The sequence below is a fragment of the Ylistrum balloti genome, unplaced genomic scaffold (assembly GCF_031769215.1).
Source record: "Ylistrum balloti isolate Yb309-2 unplaced genomic scaffold, AGI_CSIRO_Ybal_v1 Utg370370, whole genome shotgun sequence".
In the NCBI taxonomy this organism is placed as follows: domain Eukaryota; kingdom Metazoa; phylum Mollusca; class Bivalvia; order Pectinida; family Pectinidae; genus Ylistrum; species Ylistrum balloti.
Window position 1 is genome coordinate 1788785 of NW_026782260.1, and position 15820 is coordinate 1804604.

Here is a 15820-nt window from a genome sequence, read left to right on the forward strand (position 1 = left end):
AGCTATATTCATGTGTTTTGGACCTTGGTGTCCTTGACCTTGGTGTTCTGAACCTTGGTGTCATTGACCTTGGTGTTCTGAACCTTGATGTCCTTGACCTAAGTGTTCTGTACCTTGGTTGGTGTCCTTGAACTTGGTGATTCGATCCTTGGTGTCCTGGACATTGTCATCATGGACCTTGGTGTTCTGGACATTGGTGTCCTGGTCCTGTGTATTCTGAACCTTGGTGTCTTGGACATTGGTGTCCTGGTCCTGTGTATTCCGAACCCTGGTGTCCTGGACATTGGTGTCCAGGTCCTGTGTGTTCCGAACCCTGGTGTCCTGGACATTGGTGTCTTGTTCTCTAGACTATTAAGTTGCATCTATCAGCCTTACTTTGTCACCTAGTCAACATCATTTTATATACAAGATATTGAGGGATGCATTATTTATTTATAAATCTGGCAAGAAAAATTTTACAAACTCAGGTACTTTATTTCCAAAAAGTTAAATTAAGGTCATGGGTCACTTTATCCTAGAAATAAAATGAAAGTCAAAACTCATAAAAAAGCAGTATTCATAAATATGTGTTGTAGTATTTACAATGACAACTAAATTCAAACTTTACTGAAATGTACATCCTTTTCCAACTCCATATCTCAATCTAAGGCCAGTATTCTCCAGTATCACTGTTTCTGGAGAGAGTTATCTTATTTTCCACCTTTTTGAATCTGATTCCTCTGACATATACAGTGGATTCGCCCGACAGGATGCTGCATCTGTTCCTCATTGTGACTGAAACATTTTCACACCACTGTCAGAGAAGAACTTTGATAACCTGTGGTTTATTTAAAACTATACCCAGTTTGATGTCAACTAAGGAAAACAGGAACCATTTGAATGGACAGGACTACAGCTGTAGCAATCAGTGTTGTATAGCTGGCCCAGAGAACACCACAGGACGACATTAGTTGGATCTTGTATTTCGATGTCCCTGCAATGAAGCATACAGTGTATAATGCTACAGATACTTCTAAACACTGTTCACATGGCAACTATGGATCTAGCTAATGACTACATATTGACTAGGGTTATAACATGTGGACAATACATGAGATTCCTGTTAAGGATATAATCTTGACTTTTATCATCCATCAGTCAAGTGAAGGGAAACATCTGTACATAATGTTCCTGTTGTCTTTAACAATGGGTTTAATCTTAGCAGACTTGTGTCTTATGGGAGAGTAGTATTTAAGCAGAGGGTTGTATCTTACCTGAGGATGTATCTTACCTGAAGGATGTAGCTTACCTGAGGGAGGTATATTACCTGAGGGATGTAGCTGACCTGAGGGAGGTATATTACCTGAGGGTTGTATCTTACCTGAGGGAGGTATATTACCTGAGAGTTGTATCTTACCTGAGGGTTTGTATCTTACCTGAGGATGTATCTTACCTGAGGGATGTAGCTTACCTGAGGGAGGTATATTACCTGAGGGTTGTATCTTACCTGAGGGAGGTATATTACCTGAGGGTTGTATCTTACCTGAGGGAGGTATATTACCTGAGGGTTGGTATCTTACCTGAGGGTTGTATCTTACCTGAGGTTTGTATCTTACCTGAGGGTTGTATCTGACCTGAGGTTTGTATCTTACCTGAGGGTTGTGTCTTACCTGAGGGTAATTACCTGAGGGATGTATCTTACCTTAGGGAGGTATATTACCTGAGGGTTGTATCTTACCCGAGGATGTATCTTACCTGAGGGATGTATATTACCTGAGGGTGGTATCTTACCTGAGGGTTGTATCTTACCTGAGGGAGGTATATTACCTGAGGGTTGGTTTCTTACCCGAGGATGTATCTTACCTGAGGGTTGTGTCTTACCTGAGGGTAATTACCTGAGGGATGTATCTTACCTTAGGGAGGTATATTACCTGAGGGATGTATCTTACCTGAGGGTAATTACCTGAGGGATGTATCTTACCTGAGGGTAATTACCTGAGGGATGTATCTTACCTTAGGGAGGTATATTACCTGAGGGATGTATCTTACCTGAGGGTAATTACCTGAGGGATGTATCTTACCTGAGGGTTGTACCTACCCGAGGGTTGGATCTTACCCGAGGGTTGTATATTACCTGAGAGTTGGATCTTACCTGATGGTTGTATCTTACCTGAGTGTTGTGTCTTACCTGAGAGTAATTACCTGAGGTTTGTATCTTACCTGAGGGTTGTGTCTTACCTGAGGGTTGGATCTTACCCGAGGGTTGGATCTTACCCGAGGGTTGTATATTACCCGAGGGTTGGATCTTACCCGAGGGTTGTATCTTACCCGAGGGTTGTATCTTACCCGAGGGTTGTATCTTTACCCGAGGGTTGTATCTTACCCGATGGTTGTATAGTACCCGAGGGTTGTATCTTACCCGATTTTTATCTTACCCGAGGGTTGTATCTTACACGAGGGTTGTATCTTACCTGAGGGTTGTATCCTACCTGAGAGTTGTGTCTTACCTGAGGGTTGTGTCTTACCTGAGGGTTTTATATTGCCTGAGGGTTGTATCTTACCTGAGGGTTGTATGAGAGCATGGAAGACTTTCAGATCTAGTGGTGCGGAAGCAGTGAGTGTCTTGAGCATCTTTACTTTGGAGCTACCATCCTTTCTTGCCTAGGTAATTACAAGAAAATATATTTATTTGAAAAAGCATACAATCAGTGGAAAAAAGTGTTCTTCAGAATTACCCCACAGGTATTCATAATTGGGTACTGTAGATTTTAGAAAACAACAATGAACAATCAAATCCATTTTTGGGAGACGAGTGAAGTATGTCTGATGGCAAAGTAACCGAACACATTTTATTCAAATCGCCGTGTCCGTGGTCCGTCGTTCGTCCGTCAACAATTCTTGTTACCGCTATTTCTGGAAAAGTACTGGATGGACCTTTCTCAAATTTCATATGCAGGTTCCCCACTAGTTGTGCATTGTACCTTTTTTGAACTGATTCGCATTCAAGATGGCCGACAGGTGGCCATCTTGGATTTTGGAAGTAAAAGTTTGTTACCGCTATTTCTGAGAAAGTACTGGATGGATCTTTCTCAAATTTCATATGCAGTTTCCCCTTAGTCCCTAGTTGTGCATTGTACCTTTTTTGGACTGATTCGAATTCAAGATGGCCGACAGGTGGCTATCTTGGATTTTGAATGCAAAAGTTTGTTACTGCTATTTCTTGGAAAGTACTGGATGGATCTTTCTCAAATTCCATATGCAGTTTCCCCTTGGTCCCTAGTTGTGCATTGTACCTTTTTTGGACTGATTCGAATTCAAGATGGCAGACAGATGGCCATCTTGGATTTTGAATGTGAAAGTTTGTTACTGCTATTTCTTGGAAAGTACTGGATGGATCTTTCTCAAATTCCATATGCAGTTTCCCCTTGGTCCCTAGTTGTGCATTGTACCTTTTTTGGACTGATTCGAATTCAAGATGGCAGACAGATGGCCATCTTGGATTTTGAATGTAAAAGTTTGTTACTGCTATTTCTTGGAAAGTACTGGATGGATCTTTCTCAAATTTCATATGCAGGTTCCCTTTGGTTCCAAGTTGTGCATCATACCTTTTTGGACTGATCCGAAATCAAGATGGCTGACAGGCAGCCATGTTGGATTTTGAGAGCAAAATCTTGTTACTGCTATATCTGAGGAAGTACTGGATGGATCCTTCTGATATTTCATAGATATTGGTTTCCCTTGGTCCCTAGTTGTGCATTGTACCTTTTTTGGACTGATTTGAAATCAAGGTGGCCCACAGGCAGCCATCTTGGATGTTGACAGTAATACAGCACAAGCATATTTCCCATTATCCACCTGTAACTGACTGCTATCTAATAATACTTTGGGATCTTTTTCAAATGATATTTGCTAATAGGTGCTTAATAAACATATCTTGTGCCATCATTGAGTACATTCAATGAAGACCAGTTCATGAACATTTACAACACCTGTAACAAACAAAAAAAAAATAAACAAATCTTCAAGAACTGAAAACAGATCCTCAAATGGTGGGCGCCAAGATCCCTCTGGGATCTCTCGTTATTTTTTATTATTATACTACTTTAAAAATGGTATTTTGCAACGATGCAATATCTCTTGCTATAAATAGAGAACACATGGTCGCCAGAGGCTCACCACTATCTTTCTTCACACTCGCCAAAATACATCTTATGTTTTAAGACATTGACCATGTATTCTATTTGTCCTGCAATATTGATTGAAAATCAGACAATTATAACTTCAGTATTTTTTGTTCAATCTGTTTACCTGTCGTTGACGTTACGCTGAATTTTGCCTGATGACGTACGCCAAAATTATTGTTCCGTGCAGAAATGTAGTTCCAAACTTCAACGGATATGACAGCGATTTTATGAATTTTCATAAATAAACTTATTAATTACAACATAAAAACACTTATTTCAACATTTATTCATATTATTAAATATAACTTTAAAGTAAATTCAGGAAGTAATTCTGTCGAATTACCCACTAGTGCTGAAATACAGCTGATTCCCGTCACTACCGAATACAGCAAAAATATATGTGGCAGGTGTATTCCTACAGTGGCAGCGCCAGGTTCCTTGTATTGATTGCCATGATTAAGGTATACTGAACGAGTTTTAAAATTAATATATTTAATTCTGTATTGTATTCAAATGAAGCAGTTTATGTTTTCACTGAACCATACCATAAAACTTCAAGTAACGGTAATTTGACGTTTTTTAATGTAAAACCAATTTTCATGATGTAATACTTACCATAACTTTAGTATGCAAATACAGTACCTACACCCATCTTTGTATCCCAACAACAAAAGATTCAAAAGAAAAACAATCCCGCCCTCCCTACAATCCACGAGCCATCACGGCAGGAACGCAGAGTGATCTCCCTTCCTCTCATAACCTTTATGGCGTACCCCACAGAGGGGCAGCCTCCAGATAAGGAAGAGGGGAAGATAGGGTGGGACTCCATGAAGTTATGGTAAGTATTACATCATGAAAATTGGTTTTACATTAAAAAACCTCAATTTCATTTCAGTAATAATTACCATAACTTTAGTATGCGAATTCCTCTTACCGTAGTGGTGACTAGAAGCCAGGCAGCCCCTTCAGCACAACCAAAGTAGTAGGGAGGGAGAACAGAGTGCCAAAGTGAAGGAAGGGACCTCTCTGTGAAAGAGCAGGTGTACCCACATGCCGCCGTACGGAAAGACATGGCCCGGGGCTAACGAGGAGGCCCAGCCACTGACTATGCCACCACCAAAGGTCCCGATGAATACAGGCCTTCTGAGTGGGAAGCTAGGGATCACAGATAAAAATCTGTGAAGGTATCCCTGCCCTGCCAGAATGCTGCAGACATGACCTCCTGAAAGGAGGACCCATTGAGAGAAGGGCCCAGGATGAAGCAAGGGCCCTGACCTCGTGAGACCGCGCTTTCGCTCTCGCCCGAGCCAGATCATCAAAATGCTCGTAAGCATACTAAATCACCTGGCAAACCCACCTGGAAACCGACTGGGAGGAGATATCTCGTTGTCCCTGTTTGATGGGCAAAACAGACGGTATCAAGATAAAACCTAAGAGCCCGACAAGGACAAAGCAACCTATCTCGCTCCTCCGAGCTAGTCACAGCCAGGATCCTGATGGGATCGTGCGAGAACCCCGGAACCTGATTCTTCGCTAAAAACAACTCTATCCATAGCAAAGCCTCTGATTAGGGCAGAAAGAGAGGAGGACTAACCTATCTCCTTCCTGCCATAACAAGCAAGAACTCTGGCAATAGCTGTACGATAGCCAGCAATAGTGCCAGGTGCCAGATAGCGGTACCTAAACAGAGAGATTAGGAAGTCCGCAATCAAATGCAGAGGCTTCGAATGAATAAGCTTCCTTGCCGACACACCAATCACAGAAGATCATCCAACGTGACTGGTAGACGGCAGAAGAGGAAGCCCTGATTGATTGCTCAATGCAATCTGACACCTCTTGAGAAAAGCCTGCCTTGGCGTGGCTTCCAGAGATAGCCTCAACGCGTGAAGGTGGAGGATCTCTGGTCAAGAGTGTGTCGTTCTGGGCCAAGGCTGGCGAAGGAGATTCGGTCTGGTGGGGAGAGCCAAGGGCTCCTCCACCAGAAACGACAAGAGCTCCTGAAACCAAGCTTGCCTCGGCCACAGAGGGGCTCTCAGAAGTAAGGAGCAGTGATGCTCCCAGAACTTCTGTAGAACCCTGCCCACCAGGTTGAAGGGAGGGAATGCATATGCATACGTCCCTTCCTATTCCAGAGAAAGGGCGTCCACAGCCCACGCCTTACGGTCTGGGACCGGGGAGACGAAGGTTAGCAGCTGGTTGTTCAGGGAAGTGGCAAACAGGTCTATAATAGGTCTGTCCCACGCCTGACAATTCCCCTTGAAAATCAAGGGACACAGCTGCCATTCCGTCAACACCGGCTGGTGGCGCCTGGAGAGTGGCCACCAACACACTCAGCCTGCCAGAAAGATGCTTGACCGCTATGGTCAACTGCATGTCCTGGCAGAGAAGAAGGATGTGGATGGAGAGGGCACACAGGACATGAGACCTGGTGGCCCCTGTCTCTCCAGATACGCGACAACTGTTGTCGGTAGACACACTTTGGACTGCAGGATACCCCTAAAGGACTGCAGAGCCAAATGAACAGTCTCATCTCGAGTACACTGATGTGCTCCGAGAGCTGTTCGCCAGACCACTCCCCCGAGCGGCATTGGCCATCGAGGTAAGCTCCCATTCCTGTCATGAACGCGTCCATGAACAGGATCATAGAGGGGATAGGCTTGGTCAGAGGTACCCCGTGGAAAACGTTCTCCTGAATGGTCCACCAACAAAAGAACTCCCTGACCGACTGGGTAAGCGGGATCCAGGCCTCCTGGATGACGGAACCCAGTCAGACAGGAGGAACATCTGGAGAGGTCCGATGTGAATCCTCCCTAGGGGGACCACATCTGCCAAGGAGTTGAGATACCCCAGAAAACTGAGGAACCAATATACCTGGACAAGCGACCAAGCGATGAAAGTCAGAGCCAGAGCCCTGACCTTCTCGAACTTCTCCAGAGGTGGAAGGGCTAAGCCCCGAACCATGTCAAAATGGTTCCCCAGGAAGACGAAGTCCTAATATGAAGGAACCTCTGACTTCTCTCTGGAAGGAATGAAGCCGACTCTGAGCAAGAGTTTCAGGACCAGACGAGTGTCCTTCACTAACGATTCCCACACCAAAAGAGGCATGAGGGAGTCGTCGAAATAGATGTGGACGTCTATTCTGCGTGAGTGAAGGAAACCACCAGCAGCAACTTGGTGAACACCAAAGGAGCTGTTGTGAGCCCCAAGGGCATCTCTGCCTTGGCAGCATGGTCCCTACTTCCTCCTGGAGCACCCGTGCCCTTTCTGAATCCCCGGGAGGAGGAAAGAAACAAAAACGGCCGAGAGGCAAGGGACGAATCCTGAAGAAGGGGAATACCTAGACCCTCCCTGACCACCGACAAAAGCCCAAGCGTCATCTGTAATATCCTGCCACTGGGAAAGGAAAGCAGAGAGACGTCCGCCCACAGGGAGTTCCGGATGGGGCAGATCGAGCCCCTGCCAGACCAGAGAATCGTCTGCCCACCCGGAGCCTGAGCCTGCGGGAGAAGGACATGAGCCCGGGACAGGAGAACCACCGTCCACCCGGCCATACCCTTCGCCTTTCGCGGCCAAGAAGCAGAAATAGTCAGGAACCCTTCTTCTTGCCCCCAGGAGGTTTCTTACCCTTCCTACCCTTCCCCTTGTTGCCGTTGAAGTGAGGTTGGGACTTGGGCTGTGCAGAAAACTGAGCAGCCGAAGACTTCTCCTTCTTCTTAGGAGGCACTGACCCCTGCGAGGCACTGGCCTTCTCAGCCTGAAACCTCTTCACCAGAAGTGCTGAGGCGACCGAGTCCTCCTTCATATCCTTCTGAACCCAAGGAAGAGCTCCCCTGAACAGGGTAGAGCCCTAGAAGGGGGCATTCAACAAGCGGAAACGGTAGGGTTACTGGACTGGGCGGAATTTCAGAACTGAAAACTGCCTAGCCAACACGGCATTGACGAGCAGAGAAACCTGCAAGGCTGCCGTGTCCTGTATGTCGGCTGTTCTGTCTCGGATAACCGACACTCAGGCAAATCGGATACCCTGTATAGACAAACTGTCAGGAAGTCTATGTATGACAGAACTTGGATGGAGAGGTGCAACATTCTCTCCATCCTGTGGTGCTCTTTGGAATCAAGCACCACCTGGTCCACTGATTTGCCGGTCCAGGCAGCCAGCTGTCTCAACTCCAGCTGTGCTGGTTGAGAGGCCAGCTGCCCGTCATGTGTGGCATAGTCGGAAGCTGAAGCCTCCGACAATTCACCAACACTGAGCTGCAGACTGACAAACCCGGGAGCGCGGGTAGAGAAGGAGTCCTTCTCTAAAACCGGAGCCCGGGCCGTGGCCAGAACCGAAGACATGATATTGCCTTCTGGCAGAGACCGATCTGAGCGAACGGAAGCCCGAGGAGCCACCAGGGAACCCAGAAGGATGGTGGATTCAGGCGCCGACGATGCTGAGGCGGTGGGCAAACCTCCGCCCTGAGAATCCAGGAGATGTTGGCCCGGAGGACCCGCATCCCCGAAAGCACATGCTGAGCCTCGGCTTCAGCAGTCTCAGGGCCATCTTCCCCTTGTGAACCCTCTTGGCTCAGGAGAAAGATGAATGACATCGTCTTCCTCTGCCGAGCCCGCACCCTCAATGTCCATCTCCTCCTCAATAGAGACCGAAGTCCCCTTGGGAGGAACAGGGGCCACCAGAGGAGCCATCTCCGCAGAGGGGAACTCCTCTTTATGGCATTTGGACGCAGCGCGACCAACAGCCGTAGCTGTAGGCTTGGGTCGGAGACCCGAAGCCGACCCCTGGGAACAGGAGACCGACAGGTCCGCACTGGAGGCGGAAGTCCTTAAGGTCTGGCAAACCTTTATAGGACCGGCCAACAAGGCCCCTGAAGTAGCAGAACATTGGGGGGATTCCGCACTGCTATAACATCTCCTAGAGGAGAGACCAACCCCTATGGGTTCCATGAGTGAAGACCCATGGGGTAAAAACCCAAACCCCTGAGGGAATGGGAAAGGTCCAGCGGGCCGGGAGTGACCCCAGAACTGGCCAAGATGGCCTGCCTGAGTCTGGGGCTGGACACCCTGTCCAAAGGACCAGGATGAACCGCCACTCCCACCAGGTGGAAACCCAGACATGTACGGGCTAAGCCCGTAACTGCTGAGTAACTGTTGGTACCCAAAACCATCCGCAGGTTGGCCTGGGCGACCCAGGAATAAGTGCCTGCAGGCACCCCTACTCCCTGAGCCCGGGGGAAAGGGAGACCGGAAACCGGACTCCTGGCCTGAAGCCCCAAACCCTTGGGGGAAAACCCCCTGGGAAACCCTGCACTGGGAAATCTGGACTGGGACGGAAAGTCCCAGAGCCAGAAGCCTGTGAGGGTGGGAAAACAGACCCCGCGCTGACACCAGGATTAGTGAACTCAAGTGTCACTAATCCCCGTAGCCACAGACAATCCTGACAAAAAGTCTGTGGCCCCTGACCCTATACCCGAAGGCACAGTTCCGGAGTCAAAGCGGCCCCCACCAACGACGCCACCTGGCGCGCCGAGGTCCCTGAAGGAATCAGAGACCTCGACCGGAAGTCCCTTTCCGACGGTAACACCGCCGGCTATCGAGAGCTACCGGCCAATTCGACCCTTGACTGCGCCGAGTCAGGGTCGGGCTGCCCCCCCCCCCCCCTACTCCAGGACGCACCTGGACAGGGGGAGCCACCCCCTGCTGAAGGGCGGAGCTCAGTGGAACGAGAGCACCCCCAGCAGGAACGCTCTGGTTCAGAACCTGAGGAGGGAGGTCTTAAAAAGCTTACTTCCCTTACCGGAAGAAGAGGACGAATCCCTCTTCCGGCGGAAAGTTAGCTGGAAAGGCATGGGAGCCTAAGCAGCAGACTCCATGTGCAAACAAAGTTCACATAGCGAGGTCTGGCTGCAATGTCGGCAAATGGGACAGGTATCATGGGGTTCCCATTATCTATAGAAATAGGAACATCCATGCGCTGACCCCCGACGTAAACCCGGCACTATTATCCATCATCGAAACAATAAAAAATTGTAACAATGAAAACAAGGACAAAAAGTTTTCTAACAATCAAAAAACTACGAACGAGAGCATAAAACCTACCGTACGCAGCAAGATTGTACTGCAAAAAAAGAAAACGGTCGTACAAAACGGCCGACAAAGCAGCAAGAAAACAATTTCAACTTCACGAAAATCCGAGTGACGAGACAAGTAGTCACGCACTCGAACACGCGGAGGAAAAACACGGCCGGAAACGAAGTTCTCGAACAATCAAAAAACTACGAGCATAAAGCCTACCGTACGCAGCAAGATTGCACTGCATAAATAAAACGGTCGTACAAAACGGCCGACAAAGCAGCAAGAAAACAAATTCCAACTTCACGCAAATCCGAGCAACGAGACAAGTAGTCACGCACTCGAATACGTGGAGGAAAAAAAACGGCCGGAAATACGGTCAAAATAAACAAATGACAATACTTAATTTCACAATATAAGTTGGGAGATGGGTTTATAGACTACTAATAGAGTAACAATATACTCAAACGACAATGGCAGTACGAAGAGAAGGAGTAAGAAAAGCACTTAGCTCAGACACCTCCGCACTCGTCGGGTTGTCAATGGATATGAATAAGTTATGAAAAGTTGTTATAATCTGGACCAGTAGTTCATATGTTTGTATCTACATGTGATCCTTGTAATAAACGTGTTTAGTGTTGTGCATATATACATATATATATATATACCATTAATATAGAAGGCATTTTATCGACTTTTATCCATATCTGAAGGGTTGGACTACCTAAATATATGGTGAAATTATATACATAAACAGTGATTTCAACCAGATTAATTATTTTAATATATTAATATTCAATAACTGTATTTGTGAATGATAAAAGTACATTGAACTATAAATAAGAATGAAATATGATAAAATGATGCTGACAAATATATCGGTACACTCAAGTGAACAACACTATTTAATACAAATTTAACGGTTGGATACGGTAGAGCCAAACGATGAATTAATATTATACTCAATATCGAAGTTTGTGATATGATAAACGATATGAAGAATATAATTCAGAATAGTGCATTGAACCAATAAAATCTATAGGAATGTTTACAAATGTATGTCCCTGATATAGCCACAATGTTTTGTTTTTCTTTTCATCGCGTGTTATGGAATTTCTGTGCAACACGTGGTACATAAAATGACTATTGTACACGAGATTTCTTAAAGTTGTTTTGGTTTTGCTGAGTACGGTTAGAATTGGGTCTACAGAGATGTGGCACAACTAGTGTGTATCATTTAGGCCCTATATATGAATTCAGTGTCGTATGGTTACCCGCGTTTTGTGACATCATAGTACAGGTGAGAATGCAGGTGTATAATTAAACGATAAGAATTATACGTGTTTATACTAAATACAGACCTCTCACGTGCACGGAAACGTCTTAAAGAGTTCCCGACTTTAGTTCGGAAACGATCATAAATGTAGGTATGTTTACAAAAAATGAATTCCAGCCGGCTTTATATCAATGCAGATACACTATACCATCGTGAGGATTTCTCCGATAAGTTCATTTTTAGCTGGTAGGTGAAGCCCACCAGCTTATGATCGAGGCATCTCTTTGGGTTTATCTTTTGTAAATCTTGTCGCATGGGGAACAGATAGATTCCCACTGTTGTTAAGAGTTGAGAGGTTAGCTCTTGACTTTTAATTAACTTTTTTAAATCCATCTTTCTTAACATTATTCTATATATATATCTAAAAAATATATATAGATATAGGCCTCGTGTCTGGATTTGGTGATAGGGGCCATACCAAGGGGAATTCTGTCTGTAACAATTGTTCTGTGTATGCTTATTCTACATAAGGTTTACTGTCAGAATCTGCTGTGAGGGGTTCCAAAAGGATAAAATAATTTCTGTAACTTTCTTTATCTGTTACGTAACTTAAGACCATAAGATTACAAGTCACTCATTGTCACTGCATTGAAGGCTTAACTGAAAGAATCATGAAAAAATATTTAAAACTAAATTAAAATATGATTAATCAATCAATATCACCTGTATCACATATTGATTGATATTGACGACCTGCCTGGGATGTGACCTTTACTGACCTATATATTGACATTTTGTATCATATCTTTATATTGTAAAATGATAAACAGTTGAAAAGTAAATTAATTTTAGTGAATTATTTGACCTCTGATTTTTGAGATCAATGTCTTGACCATTGACATAACTTTACATTGTAATACGACATGGAAATTAAAAATAAAACATACGTATTGCTCTATATGGATGGTTATTTGAACTTTGACCTTTGTGACCTATGTATTGACCTCTGGCAAAGGATTTCCATTGTAGAATATGGACAACCAAAAAATCATATTTCGTTTAGGAGATATTTATAGAAATAAAGAGTTATCAGAAAAGGAGGGATTAAGTGACTGTAAGTATGTATTTCTTTATCTGGGAATGTATTGAAATTGTAAAATAATATGGAGTTGAGTAAACAACATTTCAAATATCACCATGTTATGTGTTTCGTTCTATGTATAGAGAAATAATTCCACGATAGGCCTCTTGAATGTGGCGGTATTTTGCTTGCTAATAGCCAACCAGCTATATGACCATTGGCCTCTTGTTACTGTGCATATATCGATATTTTGTCTGTACGATTTTAGTAAAAGTTGCGTATATTGAGAATTTGAAACAGGATAAACACATACCAAAATTTTTAAAAGTTAAATACACGTAGGAAACAAACTAGTGCACTAGAGTTCATTTTCCTGTACACTAAAGTGGACTAAGGCAGCCAGTTTTGGTTTGCTCCCAGCAATATTACACTTTGCTGTTAGATTCATCTCTGTACATCTTGCGTTGTGATTGTGGTAGATTTATCTCCCTTTACATTTTAAACCATGTTCTGGTTGAATTACCTCCCTTCATACTATAACATGCTCGTGGTGGAATTTATTTTTCTGGGTTTTGAGGTAGATTTATTTCCCTTAACATGCTATTCTTTACTTGTAGATTTTACTATTCATATTTTCCGAGTTTTTGTAATTTACTCTCTTTAGATGCTCTGTACTTGTAGAAGATTTGTCTCCCTTTACATATCATACTATGATTTTGGCAGGTCAACCACATTTTCGTATTATCCTTAGTCATGTACTTTGCCGTTCGGAACACCTCGCCTCGATTGCAGTACCTTCCATCGGGGATGACATGAAATCGGTCGAGTTGTTCCGATTGATTCTTTACTTGTGGAAGAATTACCTCCCTTTTATCCTCGGCTTGAGGTAGGATTTTAATCTACTGTCCTTATACTCTACCTGTAACAGGATTATCTCCCTTACAGTGTTGTTTTCTAAAGAACACTTCTGGTACACTTTTGTATAATGTGTTGTGCACTTGGTAGATTTTTTCCATGTGATGTGTAATTTATCCAATTCAATGTTTTGTTAGATCTTCGTACTCAAATAAACGATTTGGTGGATTAAACTTAAACAGATGCAGAATACTAGTACAATTTTCTGGTGGAATAGTTGTCAATCCAAAGTCACATTTTGTGACAATACCTTGCTTTATCAACCTATACATAATTTGTGCCCTATAGTGTGTCATTGTATTTATATAAAATTGTTCGTACAGAGCTGCAGTTTCTAATATTCTCTATTTCCCCTGGTGTCGTGTTATGTAAATCGTACCTTCACAACAGACTGGGTGGCACGATCAGACCAGAATGCATTCTTTCCGAAAATTGCAACACTACGGGGTTCGGACAGGAAGTTGTGGTTATGCAATCCGTTTCGGAATGTACTCTTCACAATGACACGGAATGAAGTCCCATCATAAGTGATTGTCTGCACTGACTCAGATCTGTAAAATTGTGACAATAGGAATTAATTCAATCGTGTAGTTTTTCTTATGAACCAATCGTGCAGTTAGTAATATAAGCGAATCGTGTGTTTAGTAACATAAACTAACCTTGTAGTAAGTGATTAAAGCCAGTCGTGTTCAGTAACATAAACTTACTTTGTAGTAAGTGATATAAGCAAGTTGTGTATTTAGTAACATAAACTAAATTTGTTGTAAGTGAAATAAGCCAGTCGTGTTTAGTAACATAAACTAACTTTGTAGTAAGTGATATAAGCCAATCGTGTTTAGTAACATAAACTTACTTTGTAGTAAGTGATATAAGCCAATCGTGTTTAGTAACATAAACTTACTTTGTAGTAAGTGAAATAAGCCAATCGTGTTTAGTAACATAAACTAACTTTGTAGTAAGTGATATAAGCCAGTCGTGTTTAGTAACATAAACTAACTTTGTAGTAAGTGAAATAAGCCAGTCGTGTTTAGTAACATAAACTAACTTTGTAGTAAGTGATATAAGCCAGTCGTGTTTAGTAACATAAACTAACTTTGTTGTAAGTGAAATAAGCCAGTCGTGTTTAGTAACATAAACTAACTTTGTAGTAAGTGAAATAAGCCAGTCGTGTTTATTAATATAAACTAACTTTGTAGTAAATGATACACGCCAGTCCTGTATTTAGCAACACGTGTTGTAAGTAATGTCAACGTGTAGTAATTAATATAAACTGATCTCTTACTTATTAATGTAAACCAGTAACGTGGTTGGTTATATAATCTTTGTAATATAAGTCTATCGTGTAGTTTGTAGCACAAACTAATCATGTAGTAAGTTATATCAATTTATCTCAATTGGCATATTCTAGTATACAGCTCCAACGTCACGCAACAAACATGACCATCTATATTGTTGTTGCCGTCTGGATAAGTGAATAAAGTCGAAAGATGTTTTTGCACATCAAGGAAGATTAGCGTTACTCCCAATCTGTACATACCAGCATAAATGGGGAACCCAGCATGATGTTTAATGTACAGGTGCGCGACACACTTAGAGGAGCTCGTACGTTTGAAATGTTAAGTTTCTACGAGACGTGATGAGGTCCGTACTCGTAAAATATCAGGTTCTACAACGAGGCATGATTTAGCCAATAATCGCAAAGTATCAAGTTCTAAAACGAGGCATGATTGAGCCAATAATCGCAAACTATCAGTTTCTACAACGAGGCATGATTGAGCCAATAATCGCAAAGTATCAAGTTCTAAAACGAGGCATGATTGAGTCAATAATCGCAAACTATCAGGTTCTACAACGAGGCATGATTGAGCCAATAATCGCAAGGTATCAAGTTCTTAAACGAGGCATGATTGAGCCAATAATCGCAAATTATCAGGTTCTACAACGAGGCATGATTGAGCTTATACTTGTAAAATATATGTCAAAATCCATTGGGTCAGCGATAAAACTTTCCAGGCGTAGTCTTAGGGGTGGGGAAGATGAGGTGATAACATTTTCCAGACGTAGTCTTGTGGATAGGGGAGATGAGGTGATATCACTTCCCGGGCGTAGACTTGGGGGTGGGGGAGATGAGGTGATAACACTTCCCGGGGGTAGTCTAGGGGGTGGGGGAGATGAGGTGATAACACTTTTCAGGCGTAGTCTGGGGAGAGACTAAGGTCCACTGGGTCAGTGATAACACTTTTCAGGTGTAGTCTTGGGGTGAGGGTGATGAGGTGATATCACTTTTCAGGCGTAGTCTGGGGAGAGACTAAG

At 43.5% G+C, this 15820-nt stretch overlaps 1 protein-coding gene across 1 annotated transcript in view; it reads right to left on the reverse strand.

Annotated features, from left to right (window-relative positions):
* Positions 1 to 426: 426 nt before the first annotated feature.
* The window catches only part of LOC132553994 (prolow-density lipoprotein receptor-related protein 1-like), a 29936-nt gene continuing 14542 nt past the window's right edge, over positions 427 to 15820 (reverse strand). Inside the window, exons 6-8 of the mRNA XM_060218289.1 lie at positions 13887 to 14058; positions 2541 to 2640; positions 427 to 973 (exon numbers count right to left, since the gene is read on the reverse strand). Coding sequence (XP_060074272.1) covers positions 852 to 973; positions 2541 to 2640; positions 13887 to 14058 — 394 coding nt within the window. The 3' untranslated portion in view covers positions 427 to 851. The remainder of the gene's footprint in view (positions 974 to 2540; positions 2641 to 13886; positions 14059 to 15820) is intronic.